General features: G+C 42.3%; 2 protein-coding genes across 2 annotated transcripts in view; one reads left to right on the top strand and one right to left on the bottom strand.

Annotated features, from left to right (window-relative positions):
* Positions 1-23,051, bottom strand: part of LOC306793728 (MAM domain-containing glycosylphosphatidylinositol anchor protein 2) — a gene marked incomplete at its 5' end in the record, with an annotated part of 143,783 nt that overhangs the window by 106,450 nt on the left and 14,282 nt on the right. The window lies entirely within an intron of this gene.
* LOC306793455 (low choriolytic enzyme-like) lies at positions 3,933-6,414 on the top strand (the record flags this gene model as incomplete). The annotated part of the gene is made up of 6 exons (XM_079291102.1): positions 3,933-3,942; positions 4,103-4,249; positions 4,335-4,452; positions 5,811-5,989; positions 6,076-6,157; positions 6,273-6,414. The coding sequence occupies 6 exons, from the start codon at positions 3,933-3,935 to the stop codon at positions 6,412-6,414; spliced, it is 678 nt and encodes a 225-aa protein (XP_079147228.1).

Below are 23,051 nucleotides of genomic sequence, written 5' to 3'. Positions count from 1 at the left end.
TGTCCCGGTTTGTCTGAATGTCAATCAGTGTGAACAAGCTGTTTACCTTCACTGATTGACTTCAGCATGGAGAAGAGAGAGAGAGAGAGAGAGAGAGAGAGAGAGAGAGAGAGAGAGAGAGAGAGAGAGAGAGAGAGGGACAAAGAGGGACGAAGAGATACTCTTTAGAAAGCCGCTAAAGATTTTGTCATTACTCCGAGTTACTAACGCTGTAAAAAAAAAGAAATAAGCAGATTAGATGAGAAATTAGCCAGCCAGAGAGGAAATGACAGCGGAATTATATGGCTCATTTGAAGACTTATAACTCGATTGTTACTTTGACATGCAGAGTTGAAGGCGAGGGCAGGGAGAGTAAGTAGGACACCTGTGTCGGACGAGCCAACCAACTGTAGGAGGAGAAGGAGGTAGAGTGAGCGAGAGGCAGCGGAGCACAATAACGCGTGTCATTTCACAGGGCGGTTATCATGGCAGCGGGCTTTCCTGGCGCACACTCCCACCGAACACCAGTGCAGCCATTCTAAATGTTAAGCACATTGTTTAATAGTCCATTACGTAAATTGATATCGCTCATTGACTGTTGTCCTTGGCTGCCCACGTAGAGTCAGAGAAAAAGACAGAGATGTACTCTAGCGCAATGGAGGGTGATTGGATACGTCATCACTGTTGTTTGGTGATCGGGAACACAGAGCCAAAACGTCACAACGTCATGCTTCCCCCCCACCACACAGATCTACCTGCTAATGCTCTAAGGCACAGTGAAATGAGAAGTGAGAGTCATCTTTCCTTTAATGTCTATAGAACAGTGAGAAATGGCCTTTAGGATTTTGCAGAGCCCAATGTGATGTCATTTAACTGTCATTTAACCAGCCAAGCAGCTAAAACCAAAATATTTTACACATTAAAGAAGCTGGAACCAGAGAATGTTGTTTCTCTGCTTGACTGAAAGCATTTTTGATGGACTAATCAATGATGGACTATTTGTTTTCAGCTCTGTTCAGTTTGCCACAAGAGACAAATGTTAAACTTTAAAAAAATCCAGACTTGCTGTGCTTCATACAAAGACATTTCTACTGTTAGTTGTGGTTACAAATCCAGGTGAACAGTGCTTCCCCTCATGCAGCTCCCTGTTGACTTTGAAGTGTGGTTGAAACGAGCAGGATCATAGTTGAGGTTCAAGTCCATTGAACTTGTCAAAATGAAAAATATTGGCAGCCAAAGGGGAAAACTAAAACAAAGCATAACTGGAAAAGTCTTACACTACTCTGACAAGTGATGTTTTCTTTCCTTCTTCTGGAGCTTATCCTCCGCTTAAAGTGCAGATGTTTGAAGACAAATGATAGCATTAGACTGACAGCCAATTGAATGAGATCTACTTCCCCCTGCAGTTGGAGGGGCATTAGGAATGAAGCTCAACTGAAAGGATGGGTCATACATCATTGAGCATTACTCGTGCTGTGCTTGTGTCTCTAAAACACAAATTGGATTACCTGTGCACTAACACGAATCACCCCGAGGTGGATAGACACAGGCAGACTGGACACACACACACACACACACACATGAATGTGCAAAATGCATGATGCAAACATTGTTAAATTCACAAATCCGTAGGACTTTTCGAGCTTGCAGTGAAGGGAGTTCACACAGGCAGCACCTGCAGTTCATCTCTCTTTAAGATACACACACGAACACACACACATAATAAATGCCACATTACTCTGATGTACAGTGGAGGGCCGCATCATATGAAGGTTGCCGTGATGGAATCTCCATTTGAAGCTGCTGGCCTTGACATGCAGAATCAGATCCTAAAGCTGTTTATGGCGCTATGAAACCAGACAGCATCCCTCTTCTCTAGGAGACAGTCCACTGGAAGCGGATGATTTATTCGCGAGGCCTTCAATAAATCGGAATACTCGTCTTTCTAAACAACCCGTGTCTGGATTTGGAGGTTTTTTTTGTTGATCACAGTCTGGTGGCCAAGGTGGCCCGGCCTTTCCAGCTGAGCTCATCACTGCTGCAGCAGCAGCAGCAGCAGAAGCACTTTAATAATGAATCCAGGACTTTACCGCCGGCCACTAATTGAGCCATTATTTTTATTATTTAAACAACACAATTTAAATGGGGCCTCATAACAGTAGGGCACACCCTGTGCAATCTGCAAAGCTCTTTGTGCAATCTAAAGGGTTGTAAAGGCCACAGTGGCCATTTGGTTTAATAGGAAATCATGTTTTTGTTGATGAGATGCACGGATGGTTTCTGCAGCACTGGTGATCAAGCTCTTAAGGGCTCATATACTTGGATCAAAAAGAAAGTTTGTTCTGATACCAATAGAGAAATAAATATGCTCTTTGGCAGAATGAAATATAAAAATGTTCTGGCTGGATGAGAAACACAGCAGCAGTGTGGGGAGTCGCTTCACAGCAGCTCCCAACAAAGGAGACGCTCAGAATGGTGGAGCGGCTCCTTCAGCAATCAGAAATGAAGTACTTAAACATATTCAAAACCTTCAATTCAAAGTTTTTTTTGTGTTTTTTTCATCTTTTAAAAATTGACACAATTAATTAAAAAGATGTTGACATTGAAATATGGAGTGATTAACAGTGTTGGGGTAAAACAGAAACTACAGAGCCAGCTAATCATTATGTAATCAACAAATTAAAAACTACACTGCAGAGGATGTTTATCAGTGTCGTATCTTTTTATCTCTCTTTCTCTGCTTAAAAACTCCATTTTCTACAGCTTCTTATTATCATTACTGTAATAATCATTCCTTCTGTGATTTCATTGAGGATTCATAGTTTTCGGTGCATATTTTGGTCAAGCTAAGCATGAGTTTTTGCAATTCTTCTGAAAACTTTGTGAAAACCTCCTTTTATTTTAGATCTAACTTTCTCGATTAACCAAAATAACTGTCATAAAATAGTCCCACGGCCCAAGATGACGTCATCGAATCGCTTGTTTTGTTCGACAATCGGTCCAAAGCCCAAAGATGTTGAACACACAAGCTTTTATGATAAAGCAAGGCAGCAAACACTCACAACTGAGAAGTTCTAACTAGCAAATACTATTTTTCCTTGAAAAATAACTATTTTTTAGGACTGAAAAAGTCTTCTATTTATTTATTTAGCTACATTACCACTTCACCTCAGTGCCTGCAAATACTTAGTAGGAATTTTTCAAACTGCGTATCTGTTATTTTTTGAATAAAACTTAAGGACAGGCCCAGATCTCATGCGCGGATTCCCCGCTGGTTAAAAAGGCCATCTGAAATCTGATGCTGAGCGAGCCGACAGCAGCCTTTGGTCATTGTACTGTAATCCCCCCCGCCCCCCCCCCCCCAGAATAAGATTATCCCTGTGAGGCAACAGTGGGCAGGGCACTCCCATCAGCTGTGTGTTTAAGACAGAGCCCATTGAACACCTACCCACTAATCTCTGTACACAGACACTCGCTGACAGCCTGCATATAAACTCAGCCCTGAGTGGGCTTCAGCATCGGGCCCCTGGTGAGACGATTTCTCCGAAGCGACATCTTAAGCAGCACCTTCAGACAAAAATGGATCTCAAAGCAACGTTTTCTCTTTTTCTGCTGCTGCTTTCGGGCCTCTGTTGTGCTCAGCAGGGCATTGTAAGATATAACTCACTAAATCTAGAGCAGCTTGTATGCACTGTATGTAATAGTGACATATTTCCCATAACATCTGTGTCTATCTTTGTCTATATCAATGCATTAGACGGAGTTTAAATACTGTGAAATTAAGTAAAATGGTGTGTTTTTTCCCACAGGATCATGGTCCTGATAATGGTAACCAAACATCACTAAAAGACAAAATCGATCAGGTAAAACACTGAGGGTTATGAGTTGTATGACTTCTGTTTTGCTTCCATTTAGAGATCTTAGAGGAGGACCTAACCCAAACTATTTTGAGGATGAACAATGGTGAGTTTCCATGATACTACAAGGAAAGGGTGGGAACATTAGTTTCTCCCAATATTGGTGCACAATTTCTAAATTCAGTCATAGAAAACATACATACTGGATTTTACAGATTTTTCTGCCAGTTAGTTTAAAAATGATTCATTTATTTTTCTTCCAATAGGATCCAGGGATACTCTGCTGGAAGGAGACGTGTTGATTCCAAAAACCAGGAATGCTATGAAGTGCATTAATGAAGTATATAGCTGTCTGTGGCAGAAGTCTGCTAACGGGATGGTGGATATCCCGTTCGTCATAAGCACCAAATATGGTAAGTTTAAGATATTACGGATTTTGCACACCGGTGTTTCTTTCACACACAGAATCTAATTAGCTACTTTTATTCACAATTTTAGACAAGGCCGAGCGGAATGAGATTGTAAGCGCCATAAAGGACTTTGAAGACAAAACCTGCATTCGCTTCATTCCACATGCCGCTCAGAAGGCGTACATAAGCATTGAACCAAGATTTGGGTGAGTCAATGACTAAAGCACTCCTGTATGTGAAGGGAAAAATACAAAAGTCGAGACATCCGTTACGGGTAAGGTGAACAGTAAGAATACATATCTACACATATCCCAGCTGCACAGCATACTGACGCTACATCAACAATTAATTAAAATACAGTAACATTCGTAAAGTCATTTAAACCAGTTTGGCAGCGGTATCTCAGGCTTTTTTTGGTGGTTTCCTATAATACTTTGTGTAGCGCGTTCTAGTATTCAATATATCTTTGCAGAGAAGTGTCAGTAAGAGATGCATTACAGCTACAAAGAGATGCAAAACAACTACAAAAAGACACAAAACAACCACAAAGAGATGCAAAACTGCTTAAAAACACAAAACAACTGCAGACACAAAACAACCACAAAGAGATGCAAAACAGCTACAAAGAGACACATAACAGCTACAAAGAGACACATAACAGCTACAAAGAGACACAAAACAACTACGAAGAGATGCAAAACAGGTACAAAGAGATCCATAACAGCTACAAAGAGACACATAACAGCTACAAAGAGACACATAACAGCTACAAAGAGACACATAACAGCTACAAAGAGACACAAAACAACTACGAAGAGATGCAAAACAGGTACAAAGAGATCCATAACAGCTACAAAGAGACGCATAACAGCTACAAAGAGACACATAACAGCTACAAAGAGACACATACCAGCTACAAAGAGACACATAACAGCTACAAAGAGACACATAACAGCTACAAAGATACACAAAACAACTACGAAGAGATGCAAAACAGGTACAAAGAGATCCATACCAGCTACAAAGAGACACATAACAGCTACAAATATACACAAAACAACTATGAAGAGATGCAAAACAGCTACAAAGAGACACATAACAGCTACAAAGAGACACAACACAGCTACAAAGAGATGCAAAACAGCTACAAAGAGATGCAAAACAGCTACAAAGAGATACAAAACAACTACAAAGAGACACAAAATGGCCGCAACTAAAATTTAAATAATCAACTTAGGTTATGACTGTAATCATTCTATGGACACAAGTTGGAGCCGCAATGGTCATCTGGCAGCATCATTCTTGCTTTTAACTACGACAGGAAGTGTTTATTTAATCCAGCACTCTAAATTCTACCAAATGTTTGTCATTTGTGCGCAACAAGAGCTTTAGAAGCAAAAACGAAACACAAGAACAGTAAACGACAAGTTTAGCGTCACAAGAGCTATTTCTGTCTGTTGTTCTAACGCGAATCAGTTAAGCATGGACACACAGGGGCGCTGATGATGTAAATTACATGAATTAATCAGATATCAAGTTGCATATTAACCATCTCTGTCATTAGTTGTTTCTCTTTACTGGGTCATATTGGAGACAAGCAGGTCGTGTCACTGCAGAGGTTTGGCTGCATAAAACGTGGCATCATTCAGCACGAACTGCTGCACTCGCTGGGGTTCTACCACGAACAAACCCGCAGTGACCGTGACGGTTATGTCAGAATCAACTGGGATAACCTCCATGAATGTAAGAATCTCTAGCGCTGTTTATGATTGATTGATACATCTCTGAGTCTGGTAGTTATTTACTCATCTCTTTTTTTTTGGGACCAGATTTTAAATTGAACTTCCAAAAGAAGAACACAAACAATCTCAACACTCCGTATGATTACAACTCTGTGATGCACTATGGGAGGTAAAGCATGTTACTTAATCAAATGTGTCAATGGAGAACCTAATTCTACAATATACCTATAGAAACTAAGATTCGAATGATATTTTTTGATGATTCCCATTGTCCAAATCTGTAGAACTGCTTTTGGAAAGAACGGAAAAGAGACCATAACTCCCATCCCCGACTCATCTGTTGCCATCGGGCAGAGAGACGAAATGTCCAAAATCGACATTCTGAGGATCAACCGGCTCTACAGTTGCAGGGATCACATGTGGTAGACGGTTACTGCAGTGTGTTTACATTCTGACATGATACTTGACATTCATGTGACAGTTTAACAATAAAAGGATTTAATTCAGCTCTTGTCTTTTTGCATTTACTCACCAGTACAGTATATGAAGAAATGCTGTGTACATTTAAAGGGGCAGTCTACCAATTATAGGTGTCAAAGAAAATGAACTAGTGCGGAGAGAAGAAATGTAAAATTGAAGGCAGCGTTACACACCGAAGGTATGAAGTTTAACAGGTCTTCTCAAGTCTTCTTATTGATTCCAGTACTGTGAACAATGAACAGTGACAAATCTAAAATGTCTGAAAGAACTGGTCTCTGACGTGACAGACAGGATATATAAACCAAAATCAAACCTTGAACCGACCCTCTCCTTCATCGACCCCCACCCAACCAACGAAAGACACTTTCATGCTGCATGAAGTGCGAAGTCTTTGTTTCATTTTATTTCTTGAACTTATTTGCAAGTTACATGTTGTGATGCTCAAATAAAACCCCAAAATATTCATTTTGATTCGACAAAAACAGGATGGATGACATGAAGAAGTTACAAAACAATCCATTTAACTAGATTGAACTTCGTATGCAGTAAAATCCTGTTGCAAATAAAAATCCTTTTTATTATTGCTACATTTTTCCAATTAGTCCATATTACTTTTTGTGAAAACAAAGTTGGGAAATGTCAAAACCACAGAGATTAATTCAATTAGAGACAAAAACAGACCGGAGGGCAAATATGTGGCAATATCGTGATAATTGAGTTCATTTCCATTTCGGCTCATGGTAATTAAGTTTTGGATTCGTACACAAGTGAAGAATCAGTGCTGCAGTATATTCAGCGAGCCAGTCTTTGCAGGAAGTATTGGATGTGGTAGGACACAACATAAACCCCGCTCCTGCTCCCTACAGAGACTTTCTGGGGGTTTTCAACTTGGCCACATCCCACACTCTTGAATGTGTTTTTGTTTTTTTTCCTTCTCCCTTTGAAATCCTACGTAATGTTATCCTTCTGTACTCCACCCCAGTGAGAGATCGCAGCGTCGGGTGAGAAAGGAGTGGCGGGGGAGTGTCAGCGTGAGATAAGAGAGGAGAACGCCAGTGAGAGAGAACAGATTCCTATTACGCTAATTTCCATGATGCATGACTGCACGAACAGCCACGACAGCATCGCATGTATTCCTCCAGTGTTGCGGCTTGAATGCAGCTGAAGAGGCCATGGCAGAAAGCCAGTGAATGTGTATGGTTCAGATGGACACCGGGCCTTTAATGTGTCATAAAGTAGTTTCAGTTCCTATCAATCGCTCTGCACATGAAATGTTTAAAATATACTTGTTTATTGAAATATTTAACGCTCCGGCTCTGTTCACGCTCCAAGAAGCTCTGAGAGACTTTCGGCCATGCTATAATTTAAGAGTATTTCTTCAAATCCTGATTAAAAGAAGATTACCAATGAGCCGGAGATCCCTTGATTGACTTACAAACAGGCCACAACAAAAACACACTGTACGGTCAATGAAACTGGAGTCTAATGAGAGTCATCTCTCTGGACTGTGAGGCTGATGTAAACTGAAAAACATCGAATGGAATATCTTTGCTTTGATTGCTAGTGCGCCGTCCTTGGTTTCTGCGTTGACTGAAGCCTTATAAAACATGAAAACATGAAATGAAAGCCTGATCTACAGTATATTAGCTGACTTTACTGTTATTTGATAGTACAGCTTTAAAGCACTGTCCGTAATGCTCTTGCGGATGCTTTTTGACCGCACGTGTATATGACCAGCGGGGTCTCCTGTAGGTTGTCTGGTCTAATGAGAGAAGGCCGAGCGCAGGCCAAAGACACTCTGATCTGTGATGTCACTGGTAATATGCTGGCGGGCCATATAACCGCCTGGCTGGCTGGCATGTTATGAACACAGATCAGGGTACCTGCCTCTCTTCAAACACGATAAGCTTTAACACACAGCTCGCCTCGGTTCGCTTAAAATGTTCTCTGTGAGCGGTGCTACCATCTCTACTAGTCCACTAGTGTCATAGTTTTCTGTTAACATGGTGGGCTGTTTGAAATAAAGAGAAGGAAAGTTAGCGGAGTTACAGTGTTTCGTAAAAGAAATCCCCATTTTTGTTGCTGTTCCTTTTGCATCAGCTCAGCAAAGAAACACTGAGGGGGAAAATGAAAACACTTGATTTGTCGACTTCAGACTGCTGATATTAATTGAATTGAGCAACAAAACAAGAGCTGTGGATTCTATCCACACTTTCATACATTATTATCGTATTAGAAAAGGGATCTCTTCAAGAAAGGATAACCGCAAACAGTAAATTAAAAGTACGGGAGTATTGTTTACGACAGACAAGCTGCCTGATTACAGAATGGGTATTAAGCTGCATAAATAACATACGGTAGCTTCATCCTGAACATAACACGATGACAATGGGAATTCATAAAAACAACAGAAACAGTTGTTTGCGCGGAACATTTGATTTGTGCAATCTGTGGTGTGCTTTCAAAGCCTGTCCTGGGTCACGCGCGAGTCAGCTGCTAAGTGCCCCCTTTTGAGGGAGATGAAAGCAGCGCTGCAAAAAAACAACAAGTCAATTTAGTTGAGGACGCCATCAAAAGAAATAACAGATTAGCATAAAAAATCTGGGAGTCTTTGTTGTTGCCCTGCAGGAACCAGTGGAAACGATTAGCAGGCTGAGAGATCGAAGGCAGGCAGACTGTAACATGTGCTGTTGTTGAAGCTTTCACGAAGATTTCACTGAGCTGCAGATCTGAGGAGCCTGGGGAGTCATACAACGAACTTCTACGAGTTCTAAGTCTGAACCTAGAATAGCATGCTGACAAGTTACTGTCTGTTGTCACTGAATTCTCAAATCTCATACATCCATGCATTGTGTTCCCAGACTGGATTGAAGCTGATGTTACTTAAATTAAGAAAAAAAGACATTTCAGAAGACAGTGAGTTGGGAGATTCTGACGAAAGGAAAATATGTTCGACTGAGGTCTGGTGTATACGTACTGTATGCTGTGGCATTTCTATACAACCCCAGTGTGTGTGTGTCTGTGTCAAAGAGAAATAATGTTTTAAAAAGGCCTTTGTAAATGTGTGAATCAGACTGAGGCATTATTCTATAATCCCTCTGAGCGGTGCTCGCAAGAACTGCACCACATCTCTGTTTGTCAGCGCGGAGGAATTGCAGCTGTCGGAAATGATGCGGCCCCATTAGTGACGGAATCCAAGCTGAGACGAAGCCAGACAGAAAGCCGCTGTGGGGACAAGATGATAACAAGGTACTCATTGAAGATGTGAGGGATGGTGTTTGTGCATCACTCTCTGTGTGCGTCTGATGAGAAGGGGGGTTAGGGGAAGAGATGGGGGGGAGGAGGGGTTCAGATAAAGACAGAGAGAGACGGCGTGGAGAATGAGAAAGAGAGGAGAAGTGGTTAAGGGAGAAAAAAAAGGATGGTGGAGATAAGACGAGACAAATAGAGCGGGGGACAATGAGACTGGGGAGTAAAAGGGAGTGAGTGGGACAGTAATCAGGGGAAGGCAACACTGAAACAGATGAATCAAAGCGGTGACTGCGGCAAGTGTGTCGACGAGAGACGGAGAGAGCCCAATCGCCGGAGCCCTGACAAATTGGCAGGTTTACTCACAGGGAGATGCTGATCTCTCATCCCGCGGATCGGTTCACCGCTGAGCTGAGCCGTGTGCACGATCGCGGGAGGACGATGCAGAAACCCAACAGCTGCCGCAAAGTAAAGACCGCTTCGCTCGATGCAACAGATTTGAGTAAAGCCGTCTGTGACGTCACACTACAGAAGAGGCCGCAGCATTACATTACTGCTAGCTGGCCATCTTGACAATCAACAGGTTTAAAAAGTATATTTCTACAGACGGTTAGCCTCGCACCAAAGAAATCACTCTAACGAATGCAGGGAGCTAAACTACTATATAGGTGCTAACACGAGGACATTAATTAAATAGCAATGTGATAATAGAATACCCGATGTAATTTAAAGGTCAATGTTAATATAACCCTAATAAATTACATCAATGTTGCAACAGACAACTTGGGGCCTTTGGGGCCGTTGAGGGTCAGTTGCCCACTTTGTCTGGTTAGTAATCAATTCCTTCCTAATAGAACCAGGAAGCTGCCTCACAGGTATACTGAAAGAGGGGAGCAGAGCTCTCTTAAACACCTTTTTCTGCCGATTCAAACTGCTGCGTAAGCTGTTGGAATAGGCCCATATTGTGGCGTTCAAGATAGTTGAGATTGAGAAAAAGTCAAAAATCTATTCTCAGTCACGTTGCCACCCCAAGGGAAATAATCCCCAGATTATTCTGCCAAACAGCACTGGTAGGATGGAAATAACAACAGAAACACAATCGCATTCACACAGTCAAACAAGAAATACTTTGATTCCAGTGAAATCACTTCAGCACCAAGGACAGCGCACACGGTAATGAATCAGCCCACATTTCTAAACCAATCAGTGAACACTTTGTTCTGGTCAACATTTAGTTCACAGAGCGTCTATCACAACAGTATGGTTGTCGTGCATAATTGTCCTCTACGATAGATTCAAGTGCCTCGGTTAGGCATAGTACAAACCAAACTCTAGTTTCTCTTCTCTCACACAGAAAAAGACAAACAAAAGAAACCCTAACAGCTGCTTTTGTTTTGGTTAATTGCAATAAAATCCCTATTCATTCAAGCATCAGGGAATCCATACAGGGCCAATACAACATTAGATAGTATTGATGAAGAGAACGCGTTTACAGCAGTTCTAGGGTGGAAACGCAGCTAAAAAAATAAACTGAATAAAAGAGCGATAATGCTTTCACAGAAGTGCTTGCATGCTTCATTTCAGCTCTTTTCTGTGAATCACCAGAGATGACGCTAGCATGCCGTGTGTGTGTGTTTGCGTGTCATGCACATCTTCTCTAAGTATTGAAGGCTAAAAGCAACTGAACAAGTGCTTCTGTGCACACGCGCTCGTGAGCATTAAGCCGTGCTGTGAGCAGTGGATCACGGCGAATGTGCATACGAAACGTGGGATTGTATAATTACTGCTATAGAAATATAATTACAACTTCAAATGTAGCAATTATATGTGGCAATTACACAGGTTGTATGAGTCTGACTTGTATGAGCAGCAGAGTGGATGACAGCCTCCGATCTCCATGAAATCTCACAAGGCCATTTATTCCACGTTATATTAATAGCGCCTCTCCTGCTTCCACAGGCAGGACGCCGACTCTTAATGCTTCAGCTAATCATGGTGGCATTTGGCTATAGCTCGCTCTCTTTGTCCTTGTAGACTCGCCACAAAAAGCCATGAGAATCGTGGTCGTTGACAGCTGTTTCTGATTTTCACCTTATCATTCATCCCCCGTTTTTTTTCTCTTCATTAATTTAGTTTTTGCTGATGGCTCCCTCATCACTTTTAAGCCAATAAATTGGATCGCCATTTGCAACCAAGCTGTGGTTTAATCATAGCACCGCTGTGCGGTGGTGAGTGTTGATGAAAAATCGAACAAAATGGGCAAACAGACATTGATGAGATGACAAAACGATGAAGCAAATCCCGAGAATATTGGTGAGCGATCCCCAAAGCCAAGATGTTTACTTGTTTTAAGTGTTGAACGACAACAAATGTGCTTTTAGAATTCCAGCGCTCCCAGATATAGCCGATAAGGGGAAATTATGTTCTTTTAAAAAATGTTTCTTTTTTCTTTGTTTACAACATAATGTTCCTAGAGGACATACTATCCCTGCAGAGATGTGTTGCACATTTAAGATATTTTTAACTTAGTACACTTGTATATTGCCCAATTAAAGCCGTAATTAATGCAGCAGCGTTGTGCTTCCAGGACAAAGTGAAACGTAACGCGTATGACAAACAAACAGCTGGGATCAAAGGTCAAACGTCTCCAATTGTGTTGGAAAAATGCTGTTCTGTGAAATGTGATGGCATGTTTGTGGGCTCTATGTGCTTATTGTGTTCCTCCACACATCCTCTGGCCCCCAATGTACACCCATCATGTTGCCGCAGACAATTGGAAAATGTAATTTCGTCTCGTTGAATGAATGGGTTGCAGAGCTCAGGCGATGTATGTCTCTGCAAAACACACTGTCCACAAGGACATGCTAAATCAGCAGAAAGGTCAACCTGTTTGCAGTAGAGAGGGAGAACTTTATCGGAACGTTTGAGCAGTTCCTTTGTGGGTGTCCAGTCAGTGCTTCAGGGTACTACAGGCCATTGAAGCAAGAACATTTTCACAGTCAGGAGAAATGAGATTGTTTCCTTTCATGTGAACAGCGTGCGCCTGTTTTAGTTTGCATTGCATACACGGCCCCAGCCTGAATTCTCCTTCCACTTGAACATGTTCCGATTCAGGAGAAAACCTAAGTACGCCTCTCATGCCTGGCCTCTTCCTCTCTCCTCATTGTACCGTTATAGCAACCGGAGAAACGGTCTACTTCTCAAAAAGCAAAAAATCCATTTAAGCTGCTTTTTGAAACTCCAAATGGGAAGTTGCCAAGCGGTTGGCAGTAATACGGCTAAGAGTTGTTGACAAACCACCAATACATCTCAAATAAGAAGAACCTCTCTGCTGCAGCAAAGGAGACGACAACAGTGTGCAGTGTTGGGGGAATGCCCCTATGCTCTCTTGGTTCATCGCATCTGACACAAACTGGAACAAAGGATGCCATTGTTCTGCCAGCAACCCTTAACACCAGGATTCAGATGCTGCATTAGTGTTTCCATCATGATGCGGTAGATGGAAGCAGGCAGGCGCGTTGGCCTGTAGTCTACACATAACTCGGGCATACAGTTGATCATTTTCCATGGCCGCTGAAAAACGGTGACGATAGCGCTGGAGCATTACAACAGTGCCGAGGCTCATTAGCCTTTTCTTCAGTTCACCAGTTCTGATTATGAATTCTTTCATCATTTTTTCCAGTGTGTGTGTGTGTGTGTGTGTGTTTGCAGTGAGAGTTGTGCATATGTGCTAATTCGTTGTTTAGGCCGTCACGCTTCTTGTGCCTCACTGTTAAAATGGGCTTAAAGTTTTGACACCTGACCATAATGAGCACATTAGCGGTTGACGTTTGGGTTCAGTTTCCAGCATGCAGCACAACAAAAAGCTGTTTTTCTGAGAAGCTCCAGTGTCTCTTGTTCTCAGGTAGTTGTTTTGAGTGGGCAGCCTTCCACACCCATTAGTACGAGAATCTAATTGAAGTTTTGTTCCCCCTTCACATAACTAGCATGACATGTGTGCCCGTATGATAGCCCATGCAATGAGAGGCTTATTAGACCATGAAATTGACCAATGTTACCTTGGCTTGTAAAAAATTGAGGGAGAGAAAGGAGGAAAGAGAAAGGTGTTGTTTGCTTTTCCCAAAATGAAAACATGGTCAAGAGTCCTTATTCCTACTTTTTCACTTGAACATGAACATGCATCAGTCATGCAGATGAACTGGCTAATGACCAACTGCGATGACCTACTCATCACCTAACATTACCTCTTGCAAAACAGTTTTGGACTTTTACTCCCAGCAGCACTTCTCCATCACTACTCCTCACTGCACCATTTTTTAATCTTTAGCTTTAATAAACGATGTAAAGGATTAAATACTCAACCAGCAACATTATTTCACTCTCATCAGTAAAACAACTGTCGAGTTTGTCTCAATCAGAACAAACTATTAAAACCAATGCACTATGTATAGAAGTAGTTAAAATGTTAAAATGCAAAATATGTGTGATTGGATGTGATTAATGTGCAAAAAAAACATTAGCCTTGTCCGTCAATCACATTCATCGGCAGCCTTCAAACTGATTTCATAACCGCCACTCTGCCAGTCTAACAGCTACACGCACAAGCATAGCAACAGTATGCAAGGCTTGTGTCAGATACACTGGCAGCCCTTTCAATCTGACCATGAGGGGGGGTGTTCGGTACACACCAGCATACTACCTGAGCGGAGCAATAGACTTCCATGGACGTCTACTGCACCTTTAACATACTGCAGAGTAAAAAGTGCAACATTTTGGAAGTGCTTGTGTGAGGGGTATTGTAGCAAGGTAACAAAAACACAGTGTTGCTCCATTGAGTGTATAGTGGGAGGGTTTGGCAGTGAGCAGAAAGGGAGGACAGCGGGGGAGAGGGAGAGCCGGTCGCTGGGGTGATTCAGCTCTGATCGCAGTGCATTGTCGTGAAGCCCGGGGAGGGAAGCCCATGCATCACACTGCAGTAGCTGTGTCCGGAGTGCACTTCTATGATTGATCACCCCGCACCCCCCACTTTAATTCAAACTCAATGGCATCTATAAAATAAAATGACATATTTCACCTGTAATACTGATATTATTTGCCTTAGAGTAGATGTTATTGATTGTGATTGTGAGTCAAGGTGTGCTTGCGTGACTTCCAGATTGAAAACAATTTGTTTTGGAGTTTCACAGTGTCGTGCTTAGCCAAGCAGCTCCAGACAATTTTGCTAGCTATCACATGGGATGACTATGGAGCGATGGCTTCTCAGAAAAAAAAGTATTCCAGCTCAAGTCTCGAGCCAACGGCCTGACATTCCGCAACACGGATTTACATGTGTCGCCAAAAAACAATGTGGAATTTCCACAGTGTTATTTGTTCTGAAGCGCTTGCTCATGAAAGCGTAAAACCAGTTAAACTCCAGAGACGTTTGCAAAAGAAACACACCTGTCACATCCCTTTGTCACGTTATTTTCCAGGAGGCGAGTGTGCACGCTACAGTCTCTGCTCAAGCCCTGGCAGCTTCATATGAAGTGGCATATCTGGTGGCTCAAGTGAAAAGCCCCACACTGCTGAGAGCCTCATCTACCCAGCAGCCACTGCAAACTGCAAGAATTACGTCTGTCAGTGGCTGCTGAATACTCAGAACTTGGGAAAGCTGCAATGCAAATATTTATTCCTTTTTGGATTTACATATTAACGTGAAAAGGCCTTTTTTTCCGCACATTTATTCATCAAGAACAAAAAAAAAGATCACGGCTCAGCAGAGTTGAAGAGGATCTTCGTGTGTCTCCATCATAAAACCAAGAATAACGTTGCTTTGATTAAATAAGCAGGCCCAGCAGTCCCACTAGAATGTGTGAATTCTCACACGCAATGGTCTTCCTGTGTGAGATTGGTCGCTCTCGAGTGTGATATTTAGTGCTTCATTTGTAAATTAGGAGGTCTTGGAACACAGAGACGGTGCTGAGTCAGAGAGAGAGAAGAAGTTGCACCAGAAATCCACAAATATCCTCCTTGTATCCATCAAGCCCAGAGACATCAATACCTGCACTGTTCACACTCATTTACAGTTTCATAGGTTTCAGGATTTTCAATTAACTGGGAAAAGACATTTATTTTATTTTCTTTCGCCACAAATGTCAATGAACAATTTCTGCAGACCAGTCCTTTCAAAAGAAAACACACAGCGGCTTCACATGTCTTGGAATTACAACATCAAAAAAAAGCAGAAGTAAAGCTAAATATGGAAATCTAGATATCATTATTCATATCCATACGGCTGGGAGAACCAATGCTATCACAATGGTTATTCTTCCATGATCTCTTTACCTTTTCCATCTCTCATCCCTCTTTCTCATTTTAAATACCTAGACTTAATCATTATGCCATTCATACGGAGCTACAAAACTGCACAAAATCACCAAAAAACACCTCATTAAATCCAAAGACATCGGTGGTTTCAGCCTGAAAAGGGCCCAGTCGATGCATCAAGTGACCGCCTGGCCTGGCTATCATTAGAGCGTATGAGACCTTTCTTCTTGCCCTTCTCAACCATCCCATCAAAAACAGGCAAATTACATTACAACAACAGTTGTATCAATAACTCTTGAAATCAAATTACACATGAAGGCACCAAAAACCAATATGTATCATCAAATATGTGGAACCCCATGCATTCGCTCCTTGAATGACTCAGTCTTCACAATCTCAAAGGGTGTCAAGGAAATAAGCGCTTTATACCTCGGTGGGCACTTTTTGTCACTTGAGCAGCTACAGTTAGCATGTAATATCCCAGCCTCGACTATGTAAGGAAAAATATGTCAAATATTCACAATAAGTGTTCCCTTGACGCCTTTGAGAGTATCGACCACTTTGATCCACGTGGAAAAGAGGGCAGTCTCTTACGACGTATTGACGTTAACACAAGTGCACTTAAGCAGAACTAGGAGACAGATCTGGGTGAGGGATTGATGAGGAGAGTTGAGAGGAAAGCCTTGGAATTGTACATAAATGTTAAATTAACTCCAGGCACAATGTAACACAATTCAAAACGGTGCATGGGCTACACTAGCTGCTCCAGAGACAGATTATTAGATTTTCCCTGAGCGGTCCTTCCTCTGTAACCCGAGACAGATGGGACATTGTTCTTTTTTGGACAAGTCTGGAAGTGTTTAGTGATTGGAAGAGTGGATTTAAAAGTTTATATCAAGCCCTTGGGAAGGACTGGACCCCGTCTTAGGTGTCATGAGTGTGTTACATATGGCAACTAATATCAAAGCCCTTTGGTATGGCTGTATCAAGAAAACCTATTCTACCAACATATGATATGTGGATAAGGGAGTTGTGAATGTGAATTTAGGATGCTTGAGGTTCCCTAATAAAAACGATGTATTTGTCAGAATTTGGAGCCCTGTACTAGTGTACCTCAAGTGTACCGGAGTGTAGTGTGTACTCTTGCTGTGTATTTGTGTATACGTACTGTTGAAGTCCTATGATTTGTTTTTGTTTTATTTCTCTCTGTATCTGTGAAGGTAATCATGGCAGATTTGTTGAAATTATGTACTGATTATGTAATGATGGGAGTCTTTGCATCATTTTGAAAATCCTAAAATAAAAGGTTGAAAAAAAAAAGAAGCGGTTTTCATTTATTAATCAGAGCATTCACAATAAACACTTAAAATCAGCAGGGGGACGCGTGAAGAAAAAGCAGTTTACAGCGCTTTGCCTGTCCCTTCGCTTTCCTGTCTGTCAGTGGGTACGGCGGTATTACAGATGAGATAAGTGTAAAACACCTGGCAAGTCTGCAACTTTCTATATTACAAATGACAGCAGGCCTCGCTGGGACATAAGATCACACCCAGGAAATGATATCCTTCAGCAGGTACATTTCATTTCAGCAGGTACATTTTATTTTTGGCAAAGAACATCCGGGACACTTAAATCATTGAAATAAGAACAAAGAGGTGAAGCTGAATTACTTGAGCGCCAATTTAGAGCCTTTGATTCATGCTCATTCTATCTAAGGTGTTATTTTCAGCTCTAAGTAAAGGCGGAAAAAAATCATGTGCTTTTCTCCTGTATCCTAAACCATTAATAATACAACTGATCGATATACAGAGTCTTTAAATCAATTAAGTCTTATGTCATCCACATGCAAAACTCTTTCACCCACTAATCTCTGCACCATTGTATCGCGCTCTACTTATAAACAGTGCTGGGTCATTAAAGCAGACCCTCAGTTTCCTGCTGGCAAAAAACATTCTGATTCGTTGTCCCTGACCTCCACACTCGTGCATTTATAATGCAGGACTTTGCCCCGCAGGGCATGACAGACACCTAAAGGGCCTCTGGAAGCAAGTAGCCTGGAGCAGGGAAGATATGAATACTTCTCTCTCGCTCTCTTTAGGTATAAAAGGACATGTACTAGGAGTACTAGATATCCACTCACTCATTTTTTTAAATTCCCTGTGTTCGGCAGTAGCGCATGACGTACTAACACGTTACAGTAATGGATGACTTCTTCAGGAACAAAAAGTGTACGGGAGTTTCTTTGACATTCCGGGTTCGGCTTCCTCATTGTCTCACCAGGAGTTAGATGGTGGGACAATCTCAGTTTGGCTCTCACCGTTCAGTGGACAGACTGATCCGGGAAGGTGCCAGCTAAGGAGATGGTTAACCTCGACGGAGAGAGGAGAAAATTGTTGCGAAGAATGTTGTGCGTGGGGCTGTAGAGCATTCGCATTGAAAAGGCCATCGCATGTTATAGGCTTGAGCAAACTAAACCACGCTACACCCGCTGCAGGAGGAGCATATGTCCGTTTTGTTCATTTCACGCACAGTAAACTGTGCCCGACTGTGCCACCCCGTGGCTCTAAATCTGTGTCTGCTGCACGTGCATATACCTGGGCACGTGCGTGGGCGGTATGTGAAGGCATGAGAGGATCCGCCGTGGAGAATCACATTTTTGGATTCACTCCATTTCACGCTGTAATTGAAATAAGAGCCTTTGCCCTTATCGTCCAGCCGGAAAACACAGAGGGAGCAAATCAATGTCCAGTCGTGAGACCTAAAGGGTCGAACGGGAGGTCTGGTGTTGTACAGTGCTGGTCAACGTTTGGAATTTCCATGCAAGGCCAAGCACCTATAGCTGCTACCAGACACATCAGATGGCGAGACAGATGTATTAATTGAACAGTGAATGAGATGGCTGCATTATCTGCCGCCTTCGGTCAAGCCCAGCAGAGAGAAAATACTCAAGAATTACGCAATTTATACACATAATTCTTGATTATCTCCAACCATCATTGCGTTAAATTGACTAATTTGGAATTATCATTCAGGATCTCTGGTGAACAGTAGAGGATATGAGATGAAGAGGAAGCCATCACACCCGAACCCACTGACCAGCTTCTCATTAGAGACAATAATCATTTTGCACAAGTGCCGATGGCTTGCCACCAGTTCACAGGTGAACCAGTCCAATTACAAAACAGTCCTACTACCCCAAAAGGCAACCTCTGTTTCACCAATTAGGCATGTGGCCAACAATGCCACATGCATAACAAATGGTTTTGAAGTTTTTGGAACTGAAAGACCAACTAAGTAAAGTACCAGAAAGCTTCTGTATGCCGCTAAAATCATTAGGAAACTGAAGTGAAACTAAACCAGACAAATGAGACTTTCAAAATGAAGTTTAATGCACTGTTGGTATATATTTCATGTGCTCCAAACAAACTCTAACACTAAGCCAAAGGACTTGTAACTTTGCCACACAATTAGAGGCTTGTAGCTATATGTTGTCAGCAGATTACTTATTATTTCTTACACTGCAGTGGGCCATCACACAGACTTACACGCTGCGACATGAACACATAAAAGTCAACCATGTAAAGATGTCTTCAACACAGCTGTGAACCATTCAAAGCTGCCATCATAACACCAGCAGGAGAATGTTGCAGTCAGCTAAGTTTGCAGATCATAAAGGCTGTTACGGCCTTATGCATTACAGTTTATTGCCCATGCGCCAAACGGAATGTGTTCCTATTTGCATGTACATTACATGTTATGCTTGAGAGCGCCCACGCCGAACTGTTTCCTGCTCCGTGCTTAACGGCCCACTCCATGCCACAGGCATGACAGAACTCCTCCAACAGCCAGCGCTTAGTCAAAGTAGGCTTTCCTTGAAATGTGAAACGCTATCTACCAGAGGGGAGGGAATAAAAGGGTAGAAATATTCCAATTACACAGTCGATGACCGTTTGCTCCGTAGATATGTGTAACCTCTGCCTGCCGTTGTTGACGCCTCCATCCATTCGTATAATGAGCATGAGGTGGGCGAAACTTATTCAATGGAGTTAAACATCAGACGAATGAAGCGAGCACTGCATTGTAAAGGTGCTTCCAGGGAGCCATCATGAGGGTAGGAGTCGAGAACCCAGACAGGTATTATCTGGCTGTCACGCTGCGAGAGGCAAATTATCCCATCGAGCTGGTTGAACCTGGCTGCCTGTAGCTCATTAGAATAACTAGAGAACAGCATGCCATACCGTCGTACACATGTCGAAAGCAATGAATCGTATGAAGTCCATTTGAGCACTCAGTGCTTGAGACAAAAGTTCACCTTTAAGTGCCAGCAACAAATCAAACGATGAACTCACCGCGCTGCAGACCGACATGGAGCTTACGTGACCCATTTAACCTTTTGCCAGCCATGCAAACCCCACAATCTGTTCGTTGGCCCTCCTGTCACCCGTGGACGGCATAGCAGCCTGCGACGGAGTCAAACCGCTGAAAACTAATATAATTCTGTCTGGGCAATCTAATAAGACATAAGAGCCATTTCCCCTCTTGTCTGTCTCTCCTGCCATCTTTCCATATATCCTGGCGGAGCCGCTATGATTCATACGAGATGTGGTGGCGTGTCTCAGTACGCGATGAGCGAAAGGCACCTTGGGGAATTTTATGATCCATGACGAAGCACCCAGGCTCATTTTGGATGTATGCATGTGTCACTGCATATTAATAATGGCCTCTGTCTCATGAAAGCACCAGCACACCTTCAAAGGAGATAATTTAATCTTCTCCCTGCCGAGCCTCCTCTCCTCTCCACGCTTGCTAATGCTTTCGATCAGAATCCCAGTCAAAGGAGCCGTTGCTTACATTGAGCACTTTGGCTTTAGGATGATAAAAAAAAAATGAAGAAACAGGAAATGATAGAGGAAGTAAAGCCAACCAGGAGGAGGAAATAAGCCCCAGATTCAGCACACCGCTGAGGAAGATAAACACAGAGCTGATGGAGAATCTCCTTTCTTCTCTTTACGTATGTTGAGCAGTCATATAATGTCACCAAGGAGCTAGTTGTTGAGGAAATTGACTTTTTACCCTTCTGCGTAATATATCCACTGCTGAGAATCATGTGCAGCCACTGAAAAAAAATCCCCTCATTAAAAATGACCATCCTGTGGTGCTCTTTCTCCTTCTGTCCCTATTTGTTTGCACCGTACGCCTGCAAACAAGCAAAAGAACAAGGCAGGGTATACTCTTAAGTGAGCTCCATGTGCCCTTTATCTCGCAGAAAGATTTCATTCTCTTTAAAGAGCTGGCACCCTGCGGTGGAACCAACAAATGAGGAGAGCATTGTTGGATCCTGGACTTTGCTTATGGGACGCCATGGCGAGCATCGTCAGGGCGAGAGCCGAATCTCATTACTCAGTGACAGCACACCAAACGCTGCCAAGCTCGGTAAAACTCAACAACGACGTGTCCCTTTTAACACACAAACGAGATCTAATGATTGGATGTAAAAATCAAAGTTGATACGTAATAACCTTAAATGCCCTCCTGTTTCATTGTCGTAGACGAGGCGGTGGAGGCAGAGAACTGGTTGACCTCTGTTCGAGGGGAGCTGCCTCCAATGAAACCCGCCGTCAAAGACCTTCCATTATGTGAATAGATCCAACAACGTATTCCCTGTATACCAATAAAACATGCAGAGTCCACAGCAGCCACGTATTAGCACGCATGATGACACATGATGACATGTCAGCCGATGATGCGAGTGCATGAAGAGGACTCGTAAACCTGTGAAAGAACCATTAATGGGTCATCTAGGGAGCGTTCATCCAGAGAAAACACATCATAACACCATATACAACATGGCACACAATCGGGAATGCACATGTGTGCTGATTCCATTCAAATGTAGCAAAGGTCACTTGGCATATTAACACAAGAGCTTGATCTCTTGGTCTCAACGGGTGTTGGTTTGACTTAAATACACTTTAAAATCTTTGCAGGGCAACATGTGCAACAACAGCCTTTTGTACCAGTGAGTACCAACAGCTGCTTACTTTTTCAAGTTGAGAATACGGTCCGTTCAATTTGCTTCTTTATCTTTTCTTACAGCATTTGGGGTTTTTTTCTCAAGTGATGGAGGTTTATTAAGAGGCACAGGTCCGATTCCAATTCAGCGGTAGAAGAACAAGTAAAAATAACTTGGTTATTAACGGACCACTTCAGAACACATCTATGGAAAGACGTTTTAAAGCATATTCAAGGCTTCTACTCGTGCTGATTCGGTTCTTCTACCACTGAATGGGAATATAAACTGTACATCAACTTGAGTAAGGAGAACCTGTTATGAGCAAGACCACTTTAGAATGGGGAACATACTCAGAGTTAGAAATACTTCATTTAGACTTATTTGGTCTCTATTACCACTTGTAATTACACATAAGAAAATACTATGCGTTGAATGTTTTTAATGGAGAACGACTATTCTTGTGGTACTTCCACTTATAAGGCCCACAGTGGGCAAAGCATGTTATTTTTTATAGATCGTCATCTATTTTATTTGACCTCTATTTAACTTTAACTAGATAAGTCAATTGAGAACCAATTCTCATTTACAGTGAGGACGTGGCCAAGAGGCAGCGACAGAAGGAAAGTCGATACAAGACAGTGAAGAGGTAGACACGGCTGGTGCAATGAAACAACATCAGACAAAATGAACCAGAGGAATGTTGCTGTTGAGCAGTAATCAGAGGTATGGAGGGGTCTTACCAACGACAGTTGTGTGAATGAACTGACACCAGTGGACAAGGCGGGCTGAGCAGAGTGGGTTGAAAATGCTTTAAATCGACAAGGGAAACCAATTCTTAGTCTGACTGCGGAGAGCGTCTTTACTTACCATTAATAAGCAGTAATTAGGATATTATTCAGTGGAAAACTTTTATTAAATGGCCTTGTAGTTGTAGAATTTGGTCATGCAGAAAAAGGCATTAATAAGTGCTTTATAATGACGAATAAAGAGCCAGTATTCCACTAATATGCATGCTAAT

This window comes from Melanostigma gelatinosum, assembly GCF_949748355.1.
Source record: "Melanostigma gelatinosum genome assembly, chromosome: 19".
NCBI classification, from domain to species: domain Eukaryota; kingdom Metazoa; phylum Chordata; class Actinopteri; order Perciformes; family Zoarcidae; genus Melanostigma; species Melanostigma gelatinosum.
This window is presented reverse-complemented; position numbering and strand designations above follow the sequence as displayed.